The sequence below is a fragment of the Pecten maximus genome, chromosome 2 (genome assembly GCF_902652985.1).
Source record: "Pecten maximus chromosome 2, xPecMax1.1, whole genome shotgun sequence".
In the NCBI taxonomy this organism is placed as follows: Eukaryota; Metazoa; Mollusca; class Bivalvia; order Pectinida; family Pectinidae; genus Pecten; species Pecten maximus.
Genome location: NC_047016.1, coordinates 33682062 through 33704334, shown reverse-complemented (window position 1 = coordinate 33704334; position 22273 = coordinate 33682062). Strand labels below are relative to the sequence as shown.

The 22273-nt window shown below is 35.9% G+C and overlaps 1 protein-coding gene across 1 annotated transcript; it reads left to right on the top strand.

Annotated features, from left to right (window-relative positions):
• Positions 1-1436: 1436 nt before the first annotated feature.
• On the top strand, positions 1437-17107 carry LOC117342593 (low-density lipoprotein receptor-related protein 4-like). Its single transcript, XM_033904791.1, has 16 exons — positions 1437-1723; positions 2142-2397; positions 2609-2762; positions 5239-5349; positions 5806-6060; positions 6867-7017; positions 7544-7687; positions 8131-8239; positions 10993-11192; positions 12421-12560; positions 12777-12927; positions 13130-13242; positions 13793-13927; positions 14070-14246; positions 16177-16303; positions 16762-17107. The coding sequence occupies exons 1-16, from the start codon at positions 1437-1439 to the stop codon at positions 17105-17107; spliced, it is 2856 nt and encodes a 951-aa protein (XP_033760682.1).
• Positions 17108-22273: the final 5166 nt, after the last annotated feature.

Below are 22273 nucleotides of genomic sequence, written 5' to 3'. Positions count from 1 at the left end.
GTTGAGGTACTGGTGTGTGTCTGATTTTTTGCCTGAAAATCTACGATTTATGGTCCAATTCGACCGAATTGTAGTCAGAGTCGGGAAAAACTTCTGTCTACTTTACTCTTTTGCTAATATTAGTAAGATTCGGCCTATGTCACCAACAAACTCAGGTGGAAAATAAGGTTCTATACCTCGTTACTATTTCCAAGATATCATTAACATACTTTCTCCATACTCTGTGACAACACACAATCAGATTGATTCCTGTTCCAAATGGTTCATAAACAGTTTAGCAATTGGTGATAAAGGGCTTCTCATTGCTTATTTGTTTGAAAATGACAACCCTAAAAGTAGTTTATGTAAAAAATAAATCCTAAAAATTCAGCCTCGTCGTCTGATGAGGTAGTGATAAGGAACACGGCATCAAGCGAAATTCTTAACAAGGCTTTCAATTTCTGCTTTCACAATCAATAACCCAAGTATATCAGCCAGCCAGTAGATACATTCTACGCAATGGAACCCGTGTCATTCACAATTAATGGTATTGGGTAGTCCCGCTTCTGGATTTCGGCGTAGAATATATACGAGATCAGTTTTTCGATGTTGGGTAGACTGTTTGAACTATTACCCACTAAGGGTGACTCATTGTTCTTTTATGGAATTTAGGTAAGACAGCAGTATGCTCCAGTGAGGTAGCACTATAAATCGGCAAAAGTTCCGGCCTATCACAAGGAGACTTAACACGAACATACTGCAGCCTCCCAAAACACACATACGCACTCACCACACACACGCATGTTGCACGCACGGGAGGCCGTCCTTAAATGACCTTAGCTGTTAATAGGACGTTAAGCAAAATAAACCAAACCAAACCAAACATTGCTATTAAATGCGTGACCTTGTCGTCGTCGTCGTCGTCGTCGTCATTTTGTTTTATATATTGTTGAGTTTTATTTCAAAGGAGTATCGAGACCGTTCTTCCTAGGAAGAATGAGTAGAAAAAAATCAACCTTCCATGCAGCAATAGTGATTTATATGAACGAAAATGCATCTTGATATTTTGATACCTGGCGTTACACTTTCGTTCCATAGCGGTTTTCAAAATTAACAAAAACCATATTGCGATAACATACTTGTCATTTTATGTAGTTTTTATTTGGACAAGCAGTGTATAATTTATACTTTTCAATGATATCGTCAATCAAAAACCTGAATGTAAACTTGTTCTCCTTTGCCTCAATGTTATATGTACCTGACCCAAAACTGGTATCAAATAATACGTATATAAACTTGTTTTAGATGCGTCTATCCTTGTTTCCGTGGACCAGTATGATCAGGATACCAACAATGGAGGCGGTATATATTTTTACAAGGGCGATGGCAACAGTGCCACGGCGACATCACCATACAATTTCACCTCACTTGCATTGACCAACGTCCAAATCAGAAGTATGGATGTTAATGCAGCTGATGGATCCATTTATTTCTTTGATATTACTTCTCTATGTATAGACCGTTTTCAATCTGGAAACATCGATAATGTCAACTGTGGGATTTCCAGCTCAGTTTTCACCTCAATAGCATATGATTGGGTAAGTGGGAACATGTACTGGACGGACGGCTTCTTTAACTGGATCGCGGTTCAGCCTGTTGATACTACGGATCGGAGCATGTACAGGGTCATAATCCAGGACGATATAGAAACACCCAGAGCAATGGCGTTGGATTCGCAAGCAGGGTAAGATCTGTAGGATTATGCTACATGATACTAATAGGTGCCACTGCACCAATTGATTTGGAGAGATTTTAAGAAGACTACTCTTGAGTTGTAATTAAATTATATAAGGCTCCCTCTGATTGAAAGTCCAAACACAGGTAAACACACCTCAGTTGAATACTGTTGCGAGTGGATAATGAATATAAGAAAAAAATATAAAAATTATAGTGTGTTCTCGGAATTTGATATGTTTGAAATTATAAAGTATTTTGTTATTGTTGTCTTTTATTTAATTAAGTGTTATATACACTTAAGAAAAAAACTTATATAGAATACCCCCGTTGGATAACGCTTTAACAAAAATGTCAGTAAGCATGACAGTAAATACTTGTGTACTTGATGTAAATCAAGTACAAGGCATTTTGGCTAAACCTTTCAGATATATATTTTGGTTTGATACACCAACATCTGGCCACCGAATTGAACGAGCGCAAATGGATGGAACAAGCCGAATTCCAATTGTCACCACCAGTTTGTTAATTTTAGAAGATATTGAAACAGACACTGTCGAACGAAGACTATATTGGACAGACCGCTGGAGAAACTCTATAGAATCCTCAATGTATGATGGAACGGACCGAAAAATTGTCTTTAAACAGTTGAATTTCGAGTTCCGTTACATTGCAGTAGACACGGTAATTCAAGCTTTCATATTATTTAAATCCTTACTAGAATAATATTCTTATTTTTAATTAAACGACATAAGCATAACACATTACAGTTCCAAATGCATAAATGAAAGTGAACTACTTTTTTCTGTAAACTATAGTTCAATGTCGACAAAGATATATATTTAAAACAACCTTAATGTACATGCTTTGTCCTTACAAATTACTTTGGTTTCAGGGACATGTTTGTGCAACCATACATGATGAAAATGGTTGGATTTGCATTGTCAAGTCAACAGGCCTGGTTGCTCTGTATCGCTCCGTAGAAGTTCCTTCCTCAAATCCAGTCGTTATTACCATGTTTAAAAAAGAACTACAGCCTGTTCTTCGGGGTTTGGTTTGGTTTATTTTATTTAACGTCCTATTAACATCTAAGGTCATTTAAGGACGGCCTCCCGTGCATGCGACATGTATGCGTGTGGTGAGTGCGTCTGTGTGTTTTGGGAGGCGTTCTACGGGGTAATTTTTATTTTGTTGATGTTTTTAGGTCACCTGAGATAAAGTCTCAAGTGACCTATTCTTATCGCCATTTGTCCGTTGTCGTCCGTCGTCCGTCGTCTGTCGTCCGTCGTGCGTCGTCCGTCCGTAAACAATTTACATTTTCAACTTCTTCTCCAAATCCACTGAACTAAATTCAATGAAATTTGGCTAAAGGTCAACCAAAATTGTGAATTATATGGTCCCCATCCCCCAGGGGCCTGAGGGGCGGGGCCAAAAAGTGTCAAATTGACTAAAACTTCAAAAATCTTCTTCTCTACTCTCAGGTAAGGTGGAATCAAACACTCTTCATAGATGAAAGGGTCTTAAGGTGCTTTACCAAAATTGTGAATTTCATGACCCTGGGGTATCATCTTTGCCCCTTGGGAGTGGGTAAACTTTAATATAGTTTATATAGGGAAGTCACATTTTTGACTATTATTTGTTGGATTTGTGTTGGAATTCATTCTAACTTGGTTCAAATTATCAGCATAGGATGACAGTTTGATGGTATGTACATGTTGGCCCTGGTTGACCCCCAGGGGCTGGTGGGCGGGGCCAAAAAGGGTCAAATTGACTGAAATTTCAAAAATCTTCTTCTCTACTATCAGATATGTTAGAATCAAATACTCTTCATAGATGGAAGGTTCTTAATGTGCCTTACGAAAATTGTGAATTTCATGACCCTGGGGTCTCACGTTTGCACCAGGGGAGGGGGTAAACTTTACTATAGTTTATATAGGGAAATCACATTTTTGACTAATATTTGTTGGATTTCAATTGGAATTCATTCTTACTTGGTTCAAATTATCAGCTTGGTTCAAATTATCAGCTTGGGATGACAGTTTGATGGTATGTACATGTTGGCCCTGGTTGACCCCCAGGGGCTGGTGGGCGGGGCAAAAAAAGGGTCAAATTGACTGAAATTTCAAAAATCTTCTTCTTTACTCTCAGATATGGTAGAATCAAATACTCTTCATAGATGGAAGGTTCTTAATGTGCTTTACAAAAATTGTGAATTTCATGACCCTGGGGTCTCACGTTTGCCCCTGGGGATGAAGTAAACTTTACTATATTTTATATAGGGAAATCACATTTTTGACTATTATTTGTTGGATTTCAATTGGAATTCATTCTAACTTGGTTCAAATTATCAGCTTGGGATGACAGTTTGATGGTATGTACATGTTTGCCCTGACTGACCCCCAGGGGCTGATGGGGGGGGGGGGCAAAAAGGGTCAAATTAACTGAAATTTTAAAGATCCTCTTCTTACAACCCAAATCAGGTAGAATCAAATACTCTTCATAGATGGAAGGGTCTTAAGGTGCTTTACCATAATTGTGAATTTCCTAGCCCTGGGGTCTCATGTTTGCCCCATGGGAGGGGATAAACTTTACTATAGTAGTAGGGAAATCACATTTTTGACTATCATTTGTTTTATTTGTTTTGAAATTCATTCTAAATTTGTTAACATTATCAGCATGGGATGATTGCATGTTTAACGGTATGCACATATTGGCCCTGACTGATCCCTTAGACTGATGGGTCAGGCCAAAAAGTGTCAATCAAATTTACTGAAATATTTCAAAAATCAGGTGACCGTTAAGGCCCATGGGCCTCTTGTTAATGGATGCAGACATTATTTGTCTCCATATCCATGTATGATTTATTGATAAAGATGATTCAATTCGTAAGTAGCTCCAATGACTTTTCCGAAATTACTATAAAAAAATATATCTCGAATATATCAAAGGTCTTTTGTGGCCTATATTTCAATTCTGTTTCGTTATACGAATGTCTGTAAATACATTGGCTGGTCATTTTCATATTTTATTTCTTTCTTTTTTAGATTTTACTGTTCTAATGATCCATCATATGGATCGTTAATGTTGATTCAAGAAAGTATCAGTTGGAATTTGCACGTGAATTAGATAATATAGGTTCCTTTTATCCTCCTTTAAAAGATTCATTCATTTCAAAAGATTTATTCATTTCAAAGGGACTTTTTTTTGCTCTTATTCTTCGAAGATTTAGATAAAGACATGAAATATCTTGATGTTTCGACAAATACGATATGTACAGTTTATATCGTATAATCCTTATAATGATGACTTTTCATATTTTTTTCGGCTATGGCTACATTGTATCAAAATTTTTGAAAACCAGTCAGATTATTCAGCATAATTCTGCTACACAATATGTCCTTGAGAGACATTATGTTTATGCATGAGACATACCAAATTATCTTTGCACCTTTACATTTTCTAATCACAAATGAGAATACAGTTTTGATAGAATAAACATGTTATTTTTATATGTATACAATGTAGATAGTTGCATGACATTGGCATGTGAACACTTCTGTGTAAATATCCAACCCAGTGGTAAATGCATGTGTAAAGAGGGATATACGCTGGATACAGACGGATTACACTGTTCAGGTATAGTAACAACTCAGTTATGATACATGATATATAGTGTAGATACCCCATTCATGACTGTTATAGTGAAAATCATAACCAAGATTCCTTACGTTTAGTTTGTTGGTACAAATGAATGTTACATTTTAACATTTTAAAACAGATTCCAATCTCTTTATCTTTGTTACTCATGCATGTTTTCTCTTTCACACTTTTGGCCCAAAATGACCAATGACAATGTCATAAATAATGCTGCTGTCGGGCTAAATCGAACCCTATTGGAAAAGGGACATTACGAAAAATGAATGAGGTACATAAAACGAAATATGTTACGGTTATACACATAGTGAACTTTTATATACAGTACTAGTATATATATAGAGACGTAAACTAAATCTAGTCATTATTGCAATTGTGTCTTGGCTAAAACTGTTCTTCTGTCACAAAAACCCTTTGTTTAATCTGTACTTGTTCCAGAAAATCACCTACTTTACAGTAAAGCAATTGTAGTTTCCAATGCCACCAACATATGTATGCTGAGTTTCCGCACAGTTACTAGCCACAGTGATCCTCTTCGTTGTGTTGGTAACGTTGTACAAGGTTGTCAGCTTCTGACTGTCGACACCAGTAACAAACTTATCTACTACGTGGACACGACATCAAACTTCATCAGAGAATACAACACAGCTACAGACGGAAACCGACAAATTACAACAGTGGGGACAGTGTCGGGTAAGTACAACAAATGTATAAATATTTAAGATATTTACGAATACTTCGGTTTTGGTTTTGGTTTTATTAATTTAACGTCCTATTGATAGCTAAGGTCATTTAATGTCTAAAGGACGGCCTCCCGTGCGTGCGACATGCTTGCGTGTGGTGAGTGCGTATGTGTTTTTTGGGAGGCTGCGGTGTGTTCGTGTTAAGTCTCCTTGTTATAGGCCGGAACTGTTGCCGATTTAAAGTACTACCTCACTGAAGCATACTGCCGAAGACACCCAGCAGGACACCCCACCCGGTCACATTATACTGAGAACGAGCAAACCAGTCGTCCCACTCCTAATGTGCTTAGCGCTAAGCAGGAGCAGCAACTACCATTTTTAAAGACTCTGGTATGTCTCAGCCAGGGGACAGAACCAAAAGCCTTCCTCACATGGGCGAACGCTCAACTCAAGGCCAAAAGGGAGGCGTTGTCAAGGGAGACATTGGGAAGAAGAAAGTTGTTAAGAAAGAAGAGAAAAGATAAGATCGCAGATTTAGTCGCCTCTTACGATCATGCAATGGGGGCAGCAGGTTCAATTCTTACGCCCTACCATGATTAATAAACAGTACATGATGAAGGGTTGCTTATGGAATTGAATGCGGATTAATGTTTACATTTTCCCCTGCAGTCTCTGAGAATTTTATTTTATTTTTTTTACAATAATTTGAATAGAAAAACTGAAAGAAAGATAAAATACTTGATATATTGAATATTTACATGTAAATAGTCATAAGTACTATATCCGGTGTCGGTTATCCTTCAATTAATTTTATAGGGATGGTGTTTGACTGGACAGATGGAAATCTGTATTGGTCGGAATCTACCACAGGCAAGGTGAAATACGTTACCATAGCAACTGATTTTGCCAAGGAGCTAGTACAAGTCTCTTCACCTCCTTCTCACCTAACTATAGATCCACACACCAGGTATGCTATATTGATTGGCACAAGTTGCTAAAATTTCTGTCTGTTCTGCACCTTTTAAGAACTCTTTCTATTGACATGAAATATGTTGATAGCATTAAAATATTTCCATGTGGTCAATCTGTACAAGCGAAACTTGTGAGAATAACCCCGGCAGATACAAATTAGACCACATAAATAAAGCACTTTAGTCAATCCGAAACTGAAGCCCCACGCGATCACTGATTTTATGCGAATAATTGGGTAAATACACGGGAGTGTAAGGCCTCCACTTTTAATTTCTGCCTTAATATCATGTTTGTATACAAATTAGATTCTAGAGTACGGTTTTCATAAGAACATACACTTTAAGTGGAGATTTTGGTGCATTTTTTGCATAATGTATATTCACGTAGGATTATGTGCAATCCTAAGGTGTGCGGAATATCCCAAGACAATTGAATATAATACAGAAATTATATTGTGGGTGCCGGAAATGATGTTCTTTGGACATTTGTTATGAAAGCCTTTGTTTCCTCTTCCTCTATAGGACACTTTTCTGGGTGGAAGGAACGAGTGGATATATAATGAGGATTGTTTCCATGTCACTGCTCAGCAAAGAGCAATCCGTGATAATGAGCCATCCATCACCTGCTTATATAAAGGACATATTCTTTGATGTTTCAAGCGACAGGTATTTATTAAAAAGATGTTTTATTTAATTAGAATATTTCTATTTCTCAATAATAAAGTCACATGATTTCAGCTTTAATTAAGTGATGATGTAAAAACTATTTCAGTCGGTATCTGAGAAATGCCTTGTACTGTTTAACTGTTCCATCTATTATATAATGCAATTTAAATGATTGATTCATGAAAAGTTGAAGATTGAAATAAATTGTCCTTTCAATAGAGTATTCTAAGTAAGTGGAAAATGCATATTACATATTATTAGTGAAATAAAGGTACTGTATATGGTTAAACAATAAAATAGAAATGGTATTTTCAAGGAAATTAATCAAATGATTCTTTATTTCTGAAATTCAATAAAATATGTTCCATTATTTTTACTCTTCATTGTCAGTTTTATCTTTGGGTATTGACGTTCCTATTGTTTTCTCTCATTTTATTTTACAGGGTGTACTTCGTCCATTCCGACAAGCTCTTAAGCATTACACGTAATGGAAGTGATTCACATAACTACTACACGGGTCTTCAGTCTGTGGAGAAATTTGTGATGTACAAGGTACGTTCATCGTGATAGATTTGTGAAAGCTTTTTTTTTTAAAACAAAAGGAATAGATTTTGTCTAATGTTACCATTCAATTATAAGTGAAAACATGCTAATCATTAGCATTTCATTTAACATTCAAAATAGGATTGAAGAAATATACAAAAAGTGGCATGTCTTTGCCTTTAATGAAATGGTTTCTTCCCAACTTTAAGTATCGTTGATAAAGAAATCTATAAAAATTATTGAAAAAAAAGCATTATTTGTAAGCATAATCTTGGCAACTTACAGGATTTTTTTTTTCCATCGGCTTAACTGAAGTCCTTTTAGACCCGAACCAAAACAAAAATGACCTACTACATTTTGATAGACCCACTGTATGTCAAAGATATGAAACGTGTTACTCTGCCTCCTATTGATAGTGGATTTGAACTAATGATGGAATCGGTTTAAGCTCACACTAATCCATTTTGAATGATTCAGTATGAAATGAATCCAAATCCAATAATAGATGATATTAGTTTATCCCCATTTTAATTGTTGGTTTTGCTGAGGGATGCAATATGAAAGTATGGCAGTAACAAGAATATATTACATATATTACATTCAGACAAGATTCAATCAGTTCTTGTCTCCTTTCTTTTTCAAATAAAACCTTATAGTGCCTGATAACTAACAATATGAATTCCTTCACCAAATGTGTGTTTTGTACAATATTAGTACACGAAGAAAAACGTGAGATTGGTTTTCAGAAATATGCCATCTGGTCTACAACTACAAGTTCAATTGTGTATTCAATTTCTCTGATACACAACTCTCTACGAACCACCAGTTTAACAAACAACATCGGAGTGATCACTGGATTAGCAGTGTATGATGAAACACTGCAAAGACTCTCAAAAGGTACCTTACTTTGATTTCCACAGATGATAGAAAAATCAGTTTTCTAACAACGTTATTTTGTTCCTATTAAATATCATGGTCAAGATGACATAGCAGAAATCAATCTTAACCTAAATATCTTACAAATTCTAAATCATTTGAACGTTTGAAATCGGTTGAAAACAAGTTAAACAAAAATAGAAAAGTATATGGTGATATATTGACATAAGTGTCTGTGACACTTGTTCCTATTTCCGCCATCGTCTTCTTTATTGAATGTATATTCAATATGCTTGAAATGAAAAATAAAAGAAAGTTTTAAATAACTTCTTCCTAAACAAATGCACACACATATCTGACATTTGATTTCTGTGCTGATTCTGTACTGTGGTGTTATGTATAGGTCCATGTTCTCATCTGAATGGTGGATGTAAACAACTTTGCATGACTGGTATTGGCGGAAGTGTTGTTTGCGCATGCACATATGGATTGACTCTTCAAACCGATGGGAAAAGTTGTGGCAGTGGTAATTTGATAGCTAATTGCATAATTTAATGTTAAACTTCGATTGAAGGAATGATAAATTTACTTCAACTACTAACTCTGTATGATATTTAAAAGTATACACAACACTATTATATATATTTGTATATCTTTTTCAGTACCATTATCCACTAACTTCCTGCTAGTGTCCGACTTCAGCCATGGCAAATTATTTCAAATATCTACAACGAATGCACAAATAACAGTCTTGGACATAAGTCCTATTAGACAACCAGTTGATATGATGTACGACCCCAAAACATCGTTTTTGTTTTGGACTGATTTGAGTGAAGGAAGCATTATGAAGTCTACACTAAATGGAACTGATGTCGACACGCTTTTCACAGCAACAGGTAAACATTATCTCGCAATTCATTTTGATACTTTGCTTAGGTTTATAAGTTATGCTTTCCTTTTTTTTTTTTTTTGAACGCTTAACGAAATTGAGAAGTTGACAGTAAAATTTAAAATGCCAGTTTTTAACAAAGGATCGAATATTCCTTCATTTGTTGTTTTGTTAAAATATATATTCATATCGGTATAATTCTAGACTAATGAAGACAATTTAGGTTCATTTCGATTGATATAATTATAACCCCTAACAACGTTTGGGAATTACGCTATTGTTTTCCATCTATTTATCAGAGTCCGGAATATCTTGACTTGAGTAATCGTCCTAAATATGCCATCTTAAATACTCCCTAATGCTAGGCATGTAGACATTGTTCGAACCTTATCATGGAGTCATGTCCATTTCAAAGCAAATACTATCTTGTCACTTTCTCCTATATTGTTGTCATGGATCTTGGTTTAATTCATTTTAAAATAAACTGTTTATTTTACCTGTAATTGGGGATTGCGAATAAAACTGCACTGGGCCTTAACATTGATGTGACCGTGCAATCTAAAACTCTAATTGGTTAAAATATGACAGAACCCGCAAAATTTTGTCGGAACACTTCTAAACTATTAGGTCAATTACATAAACGCTAGTATGCATAATTAATATTTGCTTTGTATAAATCATTCCTTTCCTTTCAAACTGTATTTGTAAATAGAGTGGGGAATGGCTTATGAAAAAATACACAGAGGTAAAGCTACAAATGCCCATTGACATGGTCATTAGAGCTCACTTTGATTAGTCAACATGTACAGCTATTGCCGAGTAAACCAAAATTTGTATGTCGAAATTTTGAAATGTTCAATACTCTCTGTTGATCTGATTGGTTTTAAACTTATTTACTTTTATTTTTGTATCTTCCAATGTTTCATTTATAGTTTCCTTTCTGTAGAATTACATTGCATGATATCTCAAGAGCTAATTATTTATTTCTACTTATATATTTTTCTCAGGTGGTGATTCGTTTCCAACTGTCCTAGCCATGGATCATTCAAGCGGTATTCTTTACTATGCCGTACAAGGTGAAGCCGGCACGACATCCCCTGGTAGTGTTGGTGTATTGCAACCTTCTACAGGATTGGCTAAAACTTTGGTGGAAAACTTAAACATTGTATACGGCTTAGTTCTGCATCCATCAAAGGGGTAAGTAGTAGTCATTAGATACCTACATTATTATATATATCACATAATAATGCTATAAAATAATATCAGTATAAAGCAAACTTAATGTAACAAAGTTGCAGTTCTGTCTCCAATTTACCCGCCAATTTGGAAATAACCTTTGCAGTCACATGATTTCACAGTCTTTCACATTATTTTAGAAATATATAAAATGGGGATGAATGTTCCTCTTTCTTAACTCCAGTTAACACAGTTAAAATATTCGACACCAAGTTACTACCTTTAATGACAAAAATCCATTTTTACATATTGATTACGATTTCAAAACATTTACAACTATAATTCATGATATTGATTTGCTCCACAGTCACACTCTCCAGAAACTGTCGAGCGTTTCCTGAAAATCAATTATATAACTGAAAATATATAATCGATATTGAAGCGATGCCTTCGAGACCCTGCTTACATTTCAAGTATAAGTACGATGTTGTCTGCGTAATTTTTGAGGCATGATTCTTTCCATTGGCATGGCATCTTTGGTTTTAATGTAGGTATTATATTGCTCATAAGCCCCGAATCAAGCACATTACTAATATCAAATACTTTGTATATTATTACATCATTATGCCTACGGATGATATATTCAATACAGGATAGATCATAGTACATTTATTGTATATATAATCTTCGACGGGAACCTGTTGTGAGTGTCAATATAAATTAAAATCGATTAAAGGGATTTAACGAATTGATACGAGTGTAAGATTCTATCTAACAAATGTCTCATTTCTATGATGTAAAAACCAGTTGTTTTTATTTGGCTTTCGAAAAAAATAAAAAATAAAGCAAATCTTCAACGACAACATTATGATATCTATGTCCTGACTATAGGGAATTACAACAATTATGAAAGAAGTTACACTAATGATAAAAAACAGTTTGCCCGGGAGGTGACGGGGCAGGTTACCTAATACATTTTGTATGTCCCCTCTCACGATCGGAGATTAGAACCCCGCTCGCTAAGATGTCGTTCGAGCCCACTACGGCACCCGACAACCTAACATGCCCCCCCACACACACACACACACACACACACACACACACACACACACCTACCTTCACCCCACCCCCCTGAGTTCTTCGTAGTTATGAAATTTGTTTTGAAATATGACGCATTATATCATATACAGACAATAAGCGTACATTAACTGTAAACTTACCCTTGATAATTTGTGTATCATCCCCTCAGGTTTATGTTCTACACGGATCATGATAAAGACGATTCATTCTTAAACATTGTCCGAGCTTCTATGAACGGGATGTCTCCAAGAGTCGTAATCGCCCTGGATCCCGACGACTTCCTCACAAACCTTGCTATTGACTACGCAGGCAAGTAAATTTCATGATTTAGAACATGCCTTATGTCATATTAACCAAAAGTTCATACATATGAAATGTGTAACTATAAAAACGTACATGTTTACGTAAATGGTAAGACAAATAAACCGATACAAAAACATCTAATTGTCATTGGATTAATGTTATAAGGAAGTATTTTATTTCTCTTATCTTCCTTTGTTATTTAAGATATGATTATTTTGACAGCTGACAGACTGTACTGGTCATCACTAAGGGGAGATATTGAGTCCAGTAGTCTTTCTGGTACTTCTCGGACTACCTTCAACACCCCTTTTACACGGATACGGTCTATAGCTATAGCTGGAGGTTCTATGTATATTACGTCTGAAAAGAAACAGTGAGTGACTTGCATGTATTTCATAACAACGGGATATTTTATGAGGATACTTGTACTCATACCCATATGTAAAATAACTTACAATCAATTATTTTAGTCCATAAGATCATGTTAACTTCAAAATGTGATTGTTTTTTCTAATTTAAGAATTGCGTTTCAAAGTATTTCAAATAGATCTACTTTAAATTTACATTGTTTTCAGTAAAGTAGTTAAAATGAATCTGAGGACTGAAACAGAAGTTACTTTTATGGCAGACAACACCGAATTGGGGTTTTTGATCAACGTATTTGTGTATCCGGGACAAGTGCAACCAGGTAAGCTATTGTTGTCAACCTATATCTGTAATGTTTGCCTGCCATGTGTTCTTGAGTTTATATCTATAAATATGCTTTAATCATGATGCGATTAATCCGTAATGTAATTCGGCTTTTATCTGGTAAACTATGACCCCATATGCATGGATCGGCTTAAGGTTTGAGGCTGCAAAATGAGATGCGAAATTATAATATGTATGTGTATGAAAAACGTATATTTTAATCCATATTTAGGCATATTGGCAGTTAAATAACATAAGAACAAAGCTGCGTGATGAAGATATTAATATTTTTCAATCATTATGGTGTAGTTCGTTTATAATTTCTGTAAATATCCCACTTAAGAACAAAATATGCCTGATATGAATCCACAACTGATTGGAAGATGAGATGACGTCACATGACTTATCTGGTTTGTGCAATTAGCATTATACATAACAGGCATGTATAAAATGGATGATTACATAACGTACTAATGTAGTATATATGAATACTTAACAATGTCTTTCAAATTATCAAAATGTAAACAAAATACTTTTTTAATGACTAGTGAGTTCCGTATGTGCAAACAACAATGGCGGATGTAGTACCTTCTGTCTGCCCAAATCATCTCCTTCTTCATCATACTGCGCATGTCAGGATGGTACAGATCTCAAGTCAGACGATCCTCATACGTGCGAAGGAGGTAAATACAATTTTCTTTGAAGCGTATACTAGTATATTTGAGAATTAGAGTATATATGTATATGTTTACAGCTTTCATTTTATGGATAGTATACTTTTATTATATTTTTATAATGTCGTAGTACATAAAATCTAATTTACAGTAACACGCTGCCCATTAGATATACCAAATGGAAAGTTTGAAGACTCGTGTACACGTTACCCAGCGGATGTGTGTACGTTCCAATGTGAATTGGGTTATACCAGGAAAGCAGCGTCAAACACAGTGACTTGTGGACAGGATGGACAGTGGAATGGCAATGCACAACTGTTCTGTCAACGTAAGTGCAGAGTGTCACAAGAATGACAATTTTAATTTTTCTTGATTTCTAGTATACTTGGTATCCTACTATGCATTTTTATCACGGACAATATTCCATTCACAGATAAAACTTTGTTTTGTCCATCGGACATACCGAATGGAGAGTTTGATAGCACGTGCACACGTAACGCCGCTGACGTGTGTACTTTCCATTGTCATCAGGGGTATACAAGTACGGTATCATCCAACACAGTGACGTGTGGACAGGACAGGAATTGGAATGAAAATATACAACTGCTCTGTCAACGTAAGTATGTAATAATTTGGAACAAGCTATAGCATAACTTTATATTGATATTACTTTCACCGAATTTTCTCTAAAATTATAAATTTCAAAACAATTATCATAAACAGGATTAAAAAAACGACGTTATATATTTTCTGACGTGTTATTTCATTCGGACTGATATAGAAACTCGTGAACATTTTTAGCTCACCTGGTCCGAAGGACCAAGGTTGAGCTTATGCCATACCGTTGCGTCCGTCGTCCGTCCGTCCGTCAACAATTGACTTCTTCTTCATAACCACTGATCAGAATTTGACCAAATTTTGTCAGAAGTATCCCTAAGGGGTGTGGACTCAAAATTGTACAAATAGTGGGGCTGATCCCCCAGGGGTCTGAGGGGCGAGGCCAAAAGGGGTCAATTTGGCTCTATTAATATAAACGACCTCTTCTCTGAAACCAAGCAAAGGATATCGCTCCTATTTGCCTGGTAGCATCACTATGGGGTGAGGATTCAAAATTGTACAAATGGTGGGGCTGACCCCCTGGGGGCCTGAGGGGCGGGGCCAAAATGGGTCAATATACCTATATTGATATTAACGACTTCTTCTCTGAAACCAAGCAATGGATATCGCTCCTATTTGCCTGGTAGCATCACTATGGGGTGGGGATTCAAAATTGTACAAATGATGGGGCTGACCCCCTTGGGGCCTGATGGGCGGGGCCAAATGTGGTCAATTGGGCTATATTGATATAAACGACTTCTTCACTGAAACCGAGCAATGGATATTGCTCATATTTGCCTGGTAGCATCACTATAGGGTGGGGATTCAAAATTGTACAAATGGTGAGGCTGACCCCAAGGGGGCCTGAGGGGTGGGGCCAAGAGGGGTCAATTTGGCTAAATTGATATGAACAACTTCTCTTCTGAAACCATCAATTGATATTGCTCATATTTGACTGTGAGCATCCCTTTGGAGTCGGGATTCAAAATTGTACAAATAGTGGGGCCGACCTCCCTCGGGGCTGAGAGGCGGGGCCAAAAGGGGTCAATTTAGTTAAATTGATATAAACAACTTCTCTGAAACTAATCAATGGATATCACTCACATTTGTATGGTAGCATGGTCATGGGGTTGGAATTCAAAATTGTACAAATTTTAGGGTTGACCCCACCAAGGGGCTGAAGGGGTGGGGCCAAAAGGGGTCTATTTGGCTAAATTGATATGAACAACTTCTTCTCTGAAACAGCTCATATTTGACTGGTTGCATTCTGTTGGGTAAGGATTCAAAATTTTATAAAGGAAGGAACTGACCTCCCGGGTGCAGAGGGCGGGGTCAAAAGGGGTCAGTTGGTTTAAACAACTTCTTCTCTGAAACTAAGCAATGGATATCACTCACAATTGTGTGGTATCATCCCTAAGGCTAAGGGGTTGCGCCAAAAGTCGATTTCATTTCATGAATTAATGCATTTTTTAGCATACCTCACGTACCCATATAAAATGCCTATGATATATTGACATAGCAATACCAGTGACAAATATACTTAATCATCATTCTTGTTTCATATATCATGAAATCCAGGTGAGCGATACAGGCCCTCTGTGCCTCTTGTTCTATGTAAGTTGAGTGAAAATTTATATCCCGATAACTTGTATTTATTGTAGTTGAAAATAACCCCATGGAAAGTCCTGACAGTCACCAGATAATGATATACATAGGAGCAGGACTTGCTGGACTGGTAATCATATCGGTCACAATAGTAGCGATAGTATGTGTCGTAGCGAGAAGGAGGTAAGAGTATTAAGCTATCTAATATCATCATATAAATATATACATGAGGAAAAAGTCTTCGAGACAACAAACTTTTTTAAAAACATTTGATGCAGATTTATGAAATTTAAATACAAATGTCAAAATATAAAATGACATGTTACACTAAATACGAACCTCTAAATCTTATTATTTATATAATCATATGTCTGCTATTGATACCGACTTTGTTTCCTATATATTGGACATTTTGTGCGTGCGTACTGGTGGGCAACAAAAGGGTTTCTACAGTTGGCAGACATAATATCATGCATGGGGTATCAATGTATATGTTTTTCGTGAATATTTCGAACTTAATAAACTGTAAAACACACACATTGACACAAACCCTAACACACACATACACTACCCTTTAAATACAAGATAAAAGATACAACAAATATAATTCTTCATTTAATTAAATAAGTCTTTACTTACAGACAAGATTCACAGGGTCGCTCGGCAACAAGGAGTGTTCCAAACGTATACTATACAGCCAACCATCCTAACCAGGAAGGAATTATCGCTGTTGAAGTGGTTAACAATAGCACGAGTGATCTAGCTGCCCCACTTCCTGGAAAAATTCTACCCACTTCAGATATCCGTACCCCAGCGTACTCAGTTAGGTCAGATCACACTTACGATACCATCAATCTTGACGACCCTGCTCCCCCATACGAGGAACCAATAATCCGTCATGGTCCTTCAGCGAGATCGGATACGTCGACCGTCTCCGTGATGAAAGAGGATTCAGATTATTTGACACCGATACACAAACATAATTGAAACCGAGCATATTATTTGTAGACGAAAAACTTGCCAAGCAATAGAAATACACTTAATACTTCATTGAATATTTAATCCAAATTTTAATCATATTTATTTTCGACTGATAGAACCTTCCCTTACCTTGAGTGTGTGATAGAAAAAATCTCCAACCCGAGGTGATGACATTCAAAGTTATTTGGCCCGAGACTCTGTCGAGGGTAAGACAATGAAGAAAATCATCCCATGAACGGGGATTTCCTTGTCACATCCAAATGTAGCGGATGATTATTTTTCTCCCATGTGTTTAAATATAAATATCGCAATCCTACACCATGTTGACGTGATGAGGTTGCATTGTCGCCATGACGTCATTGTATTGCTACCGAGACGTGATTTTACTGTTGCAGACACGTGCGAACAGAAATATCCCATCCTATGGGATAATGCAGAACATGTCAAATGGGAGATAAATCTGTGAACAATGGGAGAATATTGTATCTCCTCTATTATAAAGATATGGTACAAAGTGTGTGTGTGGTCGGTAAGGAACAGCATGCAGAAACAGTTGTGATTTTTTCTTACATTCCAGTATATTGTAAATAGATATTTTAGCGGTTATCTTAGTTCAGTATTTTCTTCGCTGATAATATTGTCCGTGCGCCCATTTTATCATGACGCTAATTTATCTAAATTCAGATGCGCTAAAATTGTGTTAAAATAAGTACGTTGGCATTATTAAACAATTGTTTGGTTTTTTTTATATAAATGTCAGCCCAGCTTATATTTTACTCGTAAATTGAACAAACTGTTTCTTCTAAATATTCCTTGATCAAAAAAACATCGTGGCATAACTAAGTAGTTTTCCATTATGAAAGCATCGTGCTCAATATTCAATTAGAATGTTCCTAATATGTACCAAAAATACTTATGTAACAGATTATCAACACGTTTCAATTAGTCAGTGGTGCTAGAGTCAACACGTGTGGAGATCTTGAAGGCAAGTCTGACGAATCTAATCGGACTAGGCCAAGTGCGTTTATACAACAGGGGGAGGGTAAAGCCACATTATTGATTTATTTAATGATTTTTTTTATTATTATGCAAATGGCAAACAAAGATGAATTACCTGGTATATTCTAAACCGATGCCAATATTCACAAGACTTTAAACGTGACACGCACGTCGTAAACTCAAATGTATACATCTTCTGTCTCTGTATCAAGTATATGATATTTGTACATATATGAATGCGTGTTCAATATCACATTTGTGCGACGCATATTTTACTTTTTACTGAATCAATAAGTCATGAGGTTATTTATTGTATTCCCAACGTAGTTCTCTCGAATGAAATCAATCGTTAATGACCTTTATCTTTTGATAGGACGTTAAACAAATAAAACCAAACCAAAACCATTTTAAAACGGGAGGGAAATTGATAAATACCAGTGCCTTGCTATGGTTCCTACATGCTCATTTAACCTCCTGGCGGCAGTTTTAACTTCGGATGAAGTTCCTTTTGTGGTATGAACGAGTGCAACCTGGGACGTTGGATAAAGATATACATGTATATTATATGTTGTATTTGTTTTATCAAATTGTTGTTTATCATACATATCCATATCCTTCCCGAATATAGGGAGGTGATCATAAATTAGTATTTTCATAACTATACATTAACTTTGTAATATTGTGATTCACCAGATTTGTAATAAAAACATCACGCTACTGATAGAATTGTCTGTATCTATATATTGTTTAATAATTTATTTATTATCTATTTGCATTTATTTTCTCACAAATCGTCTGTTTTAATTAAAATTGCTATTTATTTATTGTTTTTCGAGGGTGTTTTTAGTAAGTAGTATGAAATTCCCACTTTGTGAGACATTTAACTAACCTAAAAGATGGGAATACAAACTTTATAAGGGCTCCGATTCATGCTCCAGCTGTAGTCAGGCCGGCGATAAAGGACCAAAATATTCGTTGTAAACAAAGATCCCTTTTTCAAATACCCATCCGATGTTTTACTTCAAATGTTTGACACTAACGATGCAGAATAAGACTGTTAAATAGATATGTCTCGAAACCATGCAAGTATTTCAACATTTTTGTGTAAAGAAAAGAGAACCAACCACATCCGAACACTGGAGGTCTTACATTCAGAAAGGTGGGGTTTCACTTACCATAGGGGTCGGCCTAATGATTTTTTTACACTTAGAGACCACTTACCGATACATTGCTTTCTGCTATCAAAGTTGGTTCATTTAACCCAAATTAATCGATCATGCACTTGTCCAATTAACTAATTACGTAACTTAATCACTAAACAAGAACGAATTTTAACGAAATTGGAAAGTTTGAATCAAAAACTAGATATCACGAAACCTATTAAAACGGTAAGTACACCGCCGATAATATAGATTTTTAAGCGTTTTGTGCAAAATATCACTGGCAGCAGGCTACATCAGTGAGCAATTTAGTGGTGATGGTGACTACGAGATCTAGATCTATCGGCACTCACCGGACATGGGCGATGGCAGATCCACCTGGGTTCATATGAGCAGTGCAAGGTACAATGTTTGGATTAAGCATGACACCTTCGACACTATCAATCCCATAAAGAATTGTTATTGCCAGTGTCCTACTGAACAGAGAACCATGGGGATATGTGCCCTCGTAGCCAGTATCCTATACTAATTCGGATACTTCATGCGTTTAGAAACCAGTAAGCCTTCGCATTCAAACCTCAAGTAATGTTTATTTCGCTACCAACCGTCATCTTCCTTATAGTAGGTATGGTCGACTTGGACATTTAGAACTACGATGTAGACCAACACTGACATGGCAATCAGATTCCAGGACGAGGACGCCATAGTGGATTCCAGATTATGTGGTTAAATGTGAAAACCACCACAAATCTATCATGTAGCGTACTTGTCCAAAAACTGATTCAGCAGTGAAAGTGGAAATTTCCCTATAGTTGGTTATTATTGTAGTTGTCAGTCCTTTTGTACTAATAAAACCAAGTATAAACATTTTATTTCAGTTCACTTTACAATATTCAATGTCAAACACTCGTTTTTTTAAATAAAGCAATAGTGTCCAACAATTTTAATTACTTCGCACAAAACTCCTTAATACTGTTTTTGGGCAATTTATTTTGTATTGCTTGGAGATGTTTTAAGCAAATAATTACGAATGGACTGCTATTGGATGTTGTATTTTTGACCATCAGAACATTTCACTTTATGTTAAATGAGCATGTTCTTACTTAAAACCCATCACATTTTTATCTCCTGTTCCTAACGTATTCTTCTTGCTTTACATGTATGTACCTATCTTGTTATTTTCATGTTTACTTTTCTCAAATAAAAAAAAAATTAAAGAATTTATATTGTAACTTTTCCCCGAAAACCATATTTTCTTCATTTTGGCACAAAAAGGGCGTTAAGTTCTTGTGCATGTACATGTTTGGACTTAAGTGTCTATTTATAAACGTAGGACTAAGGAGGCTTCCAGTATCACATACAAGTTATCGTATTTGTTTCTAAGGCCATTTTGAAACCCCACCTCTAACAGATTTCTGTACACAACAAAACAATGATAATTTTACTTAACGCTCTACTGGTATCAAAATCGATATCACAACCTTATTTTAACCCTGGTTTAAATAATGCGTCTAAACTCAAACAATGTATGTTTACCTGTCCCCTGATAATCCCGTATTCACACCACAATTAAATAAATTACTTCCGGCTTAGCTGTAGACATTGTCATATCATCAATTAAATAAATTGTTGAAACGTTGACCTCTGAGACTGTGATGTTTACCTATCCAATTGTACATCTCTGTGTGGTCGAGTAACTTATTGATCTCACATTGATTATATCTCCTATGGAACTAATAATCGAAAAGCAAAAATCATGATACACCTAGTGACAAGCAATATCATGATTAAACTTGAAATCCCGTAAGCATAATTACAATCTCACAACGAAGTTGCTCAAGGGTGTCCAAAACAGTAGAAACACATCTGATTGCAGATTACACTCGATATATTGAAAAATATCATCGATGCAACAAGTAGTGTAATTCAACCCCATTTTATTAAGTATGTCTATGTAGAGCAATGTTTCTCCTGTTTTTCATGCATTTTTACGTATTGGTGAAATTACTCTGAATTACAACAACTCTGTCTCGAAGATTTTATAGACGTCTGATATAACATTCTTGGGAAACAACACTAACTCCTCTGTTAGAGCTATGACAATGAGAATAGCGAATTTCAAACACTGAAAATCGCCCAATTAGGCTCGAAATTCCAGTCAAGGCTGATAAGAACTACTGTCCTGTGTTAGCTTTATTGAGTTACTTACAAACTAGTAAAAACACCACTGGTCCTTTGATTCAATTCGTAGATAGTTCCCCAGTGACATATTCTTTTTTCTTCAAATCTCTGAAGTCAGTTTTGAAATGTTTGCAACTTGACACCAAAGATTATAAAGGTCATTCTTTCATAATTGGAGCAGCCACTACCACTAGTCAGCTAGGTGTTCATCAATGTTTGATCTTGCGCTATGTTTATGTAGGATCCCATTTTGGTACACTCTTGTATTATTACAAGTTTATAATTTTCTCAATTGGAAGAAGAGCACCTTCTAAAGTACCTTAAATGTATAGGTACACGTAGATTTCAGGAGAGATAAGTACTTCGCCATCGTCCATGCATTTGAACTATATTTGTATGGAATTTAGGTTACTCTGAGTGAGAATCGAATAGTGAAGCTCCATACTTCAAGGGTATAAATTAGGAATTTTAACGTAACTGCCGTTTGGGTAATCTCAAAAACGTTTCTACTTCCTTCCTCTACTTTACGATCTTTTCAAAACTGTAAATGAGCCTCGATACCTTGGATGGGGCGATGACCTTGTTCAAATTTTGAACAGGGTCATCAATGCCAATTTGTTACCCCATCTTTGCTGTTATAGATTGAAAATGTTTATTCCTCCTATCTTATAATTTGTTGACGTATACCATTAGCTTTATTATGTAATTGATATTCAAGTTGAAATTTGATACGTCATTAATAAATGTCATTACCAACACATATCGGTCTCAATTATCATTTGTGTATTTCTAACAGCAAACACAGCTGCTGTCTCTTGACACAGATGACATA

Excerpts from the sequence above, each read along its gene's own strand:
- LOC117342593 (XM_033904791.1), top strand. The coding sequence starts at position 1,437 with ATGGATGTTAATGCAGCTGATGGATCCATTTATTTCTTTGATATTACT. Across the intron at positions 6,061-6,866 it reads AACAGTGGGGACAGTGTCGG|GGATGGTGTTTGACTGGACA; the intron begins GTAAGTACAACA and ends TTAATTTTATAG. Across the intron at positions 13,243-13,792 it reads TCCGGGACAAGTGCAACCAG|TGAGTTCCGTATGTGCAAAC; the intron begins GTAAGCTATTGT and ends TTTAATGACTAG.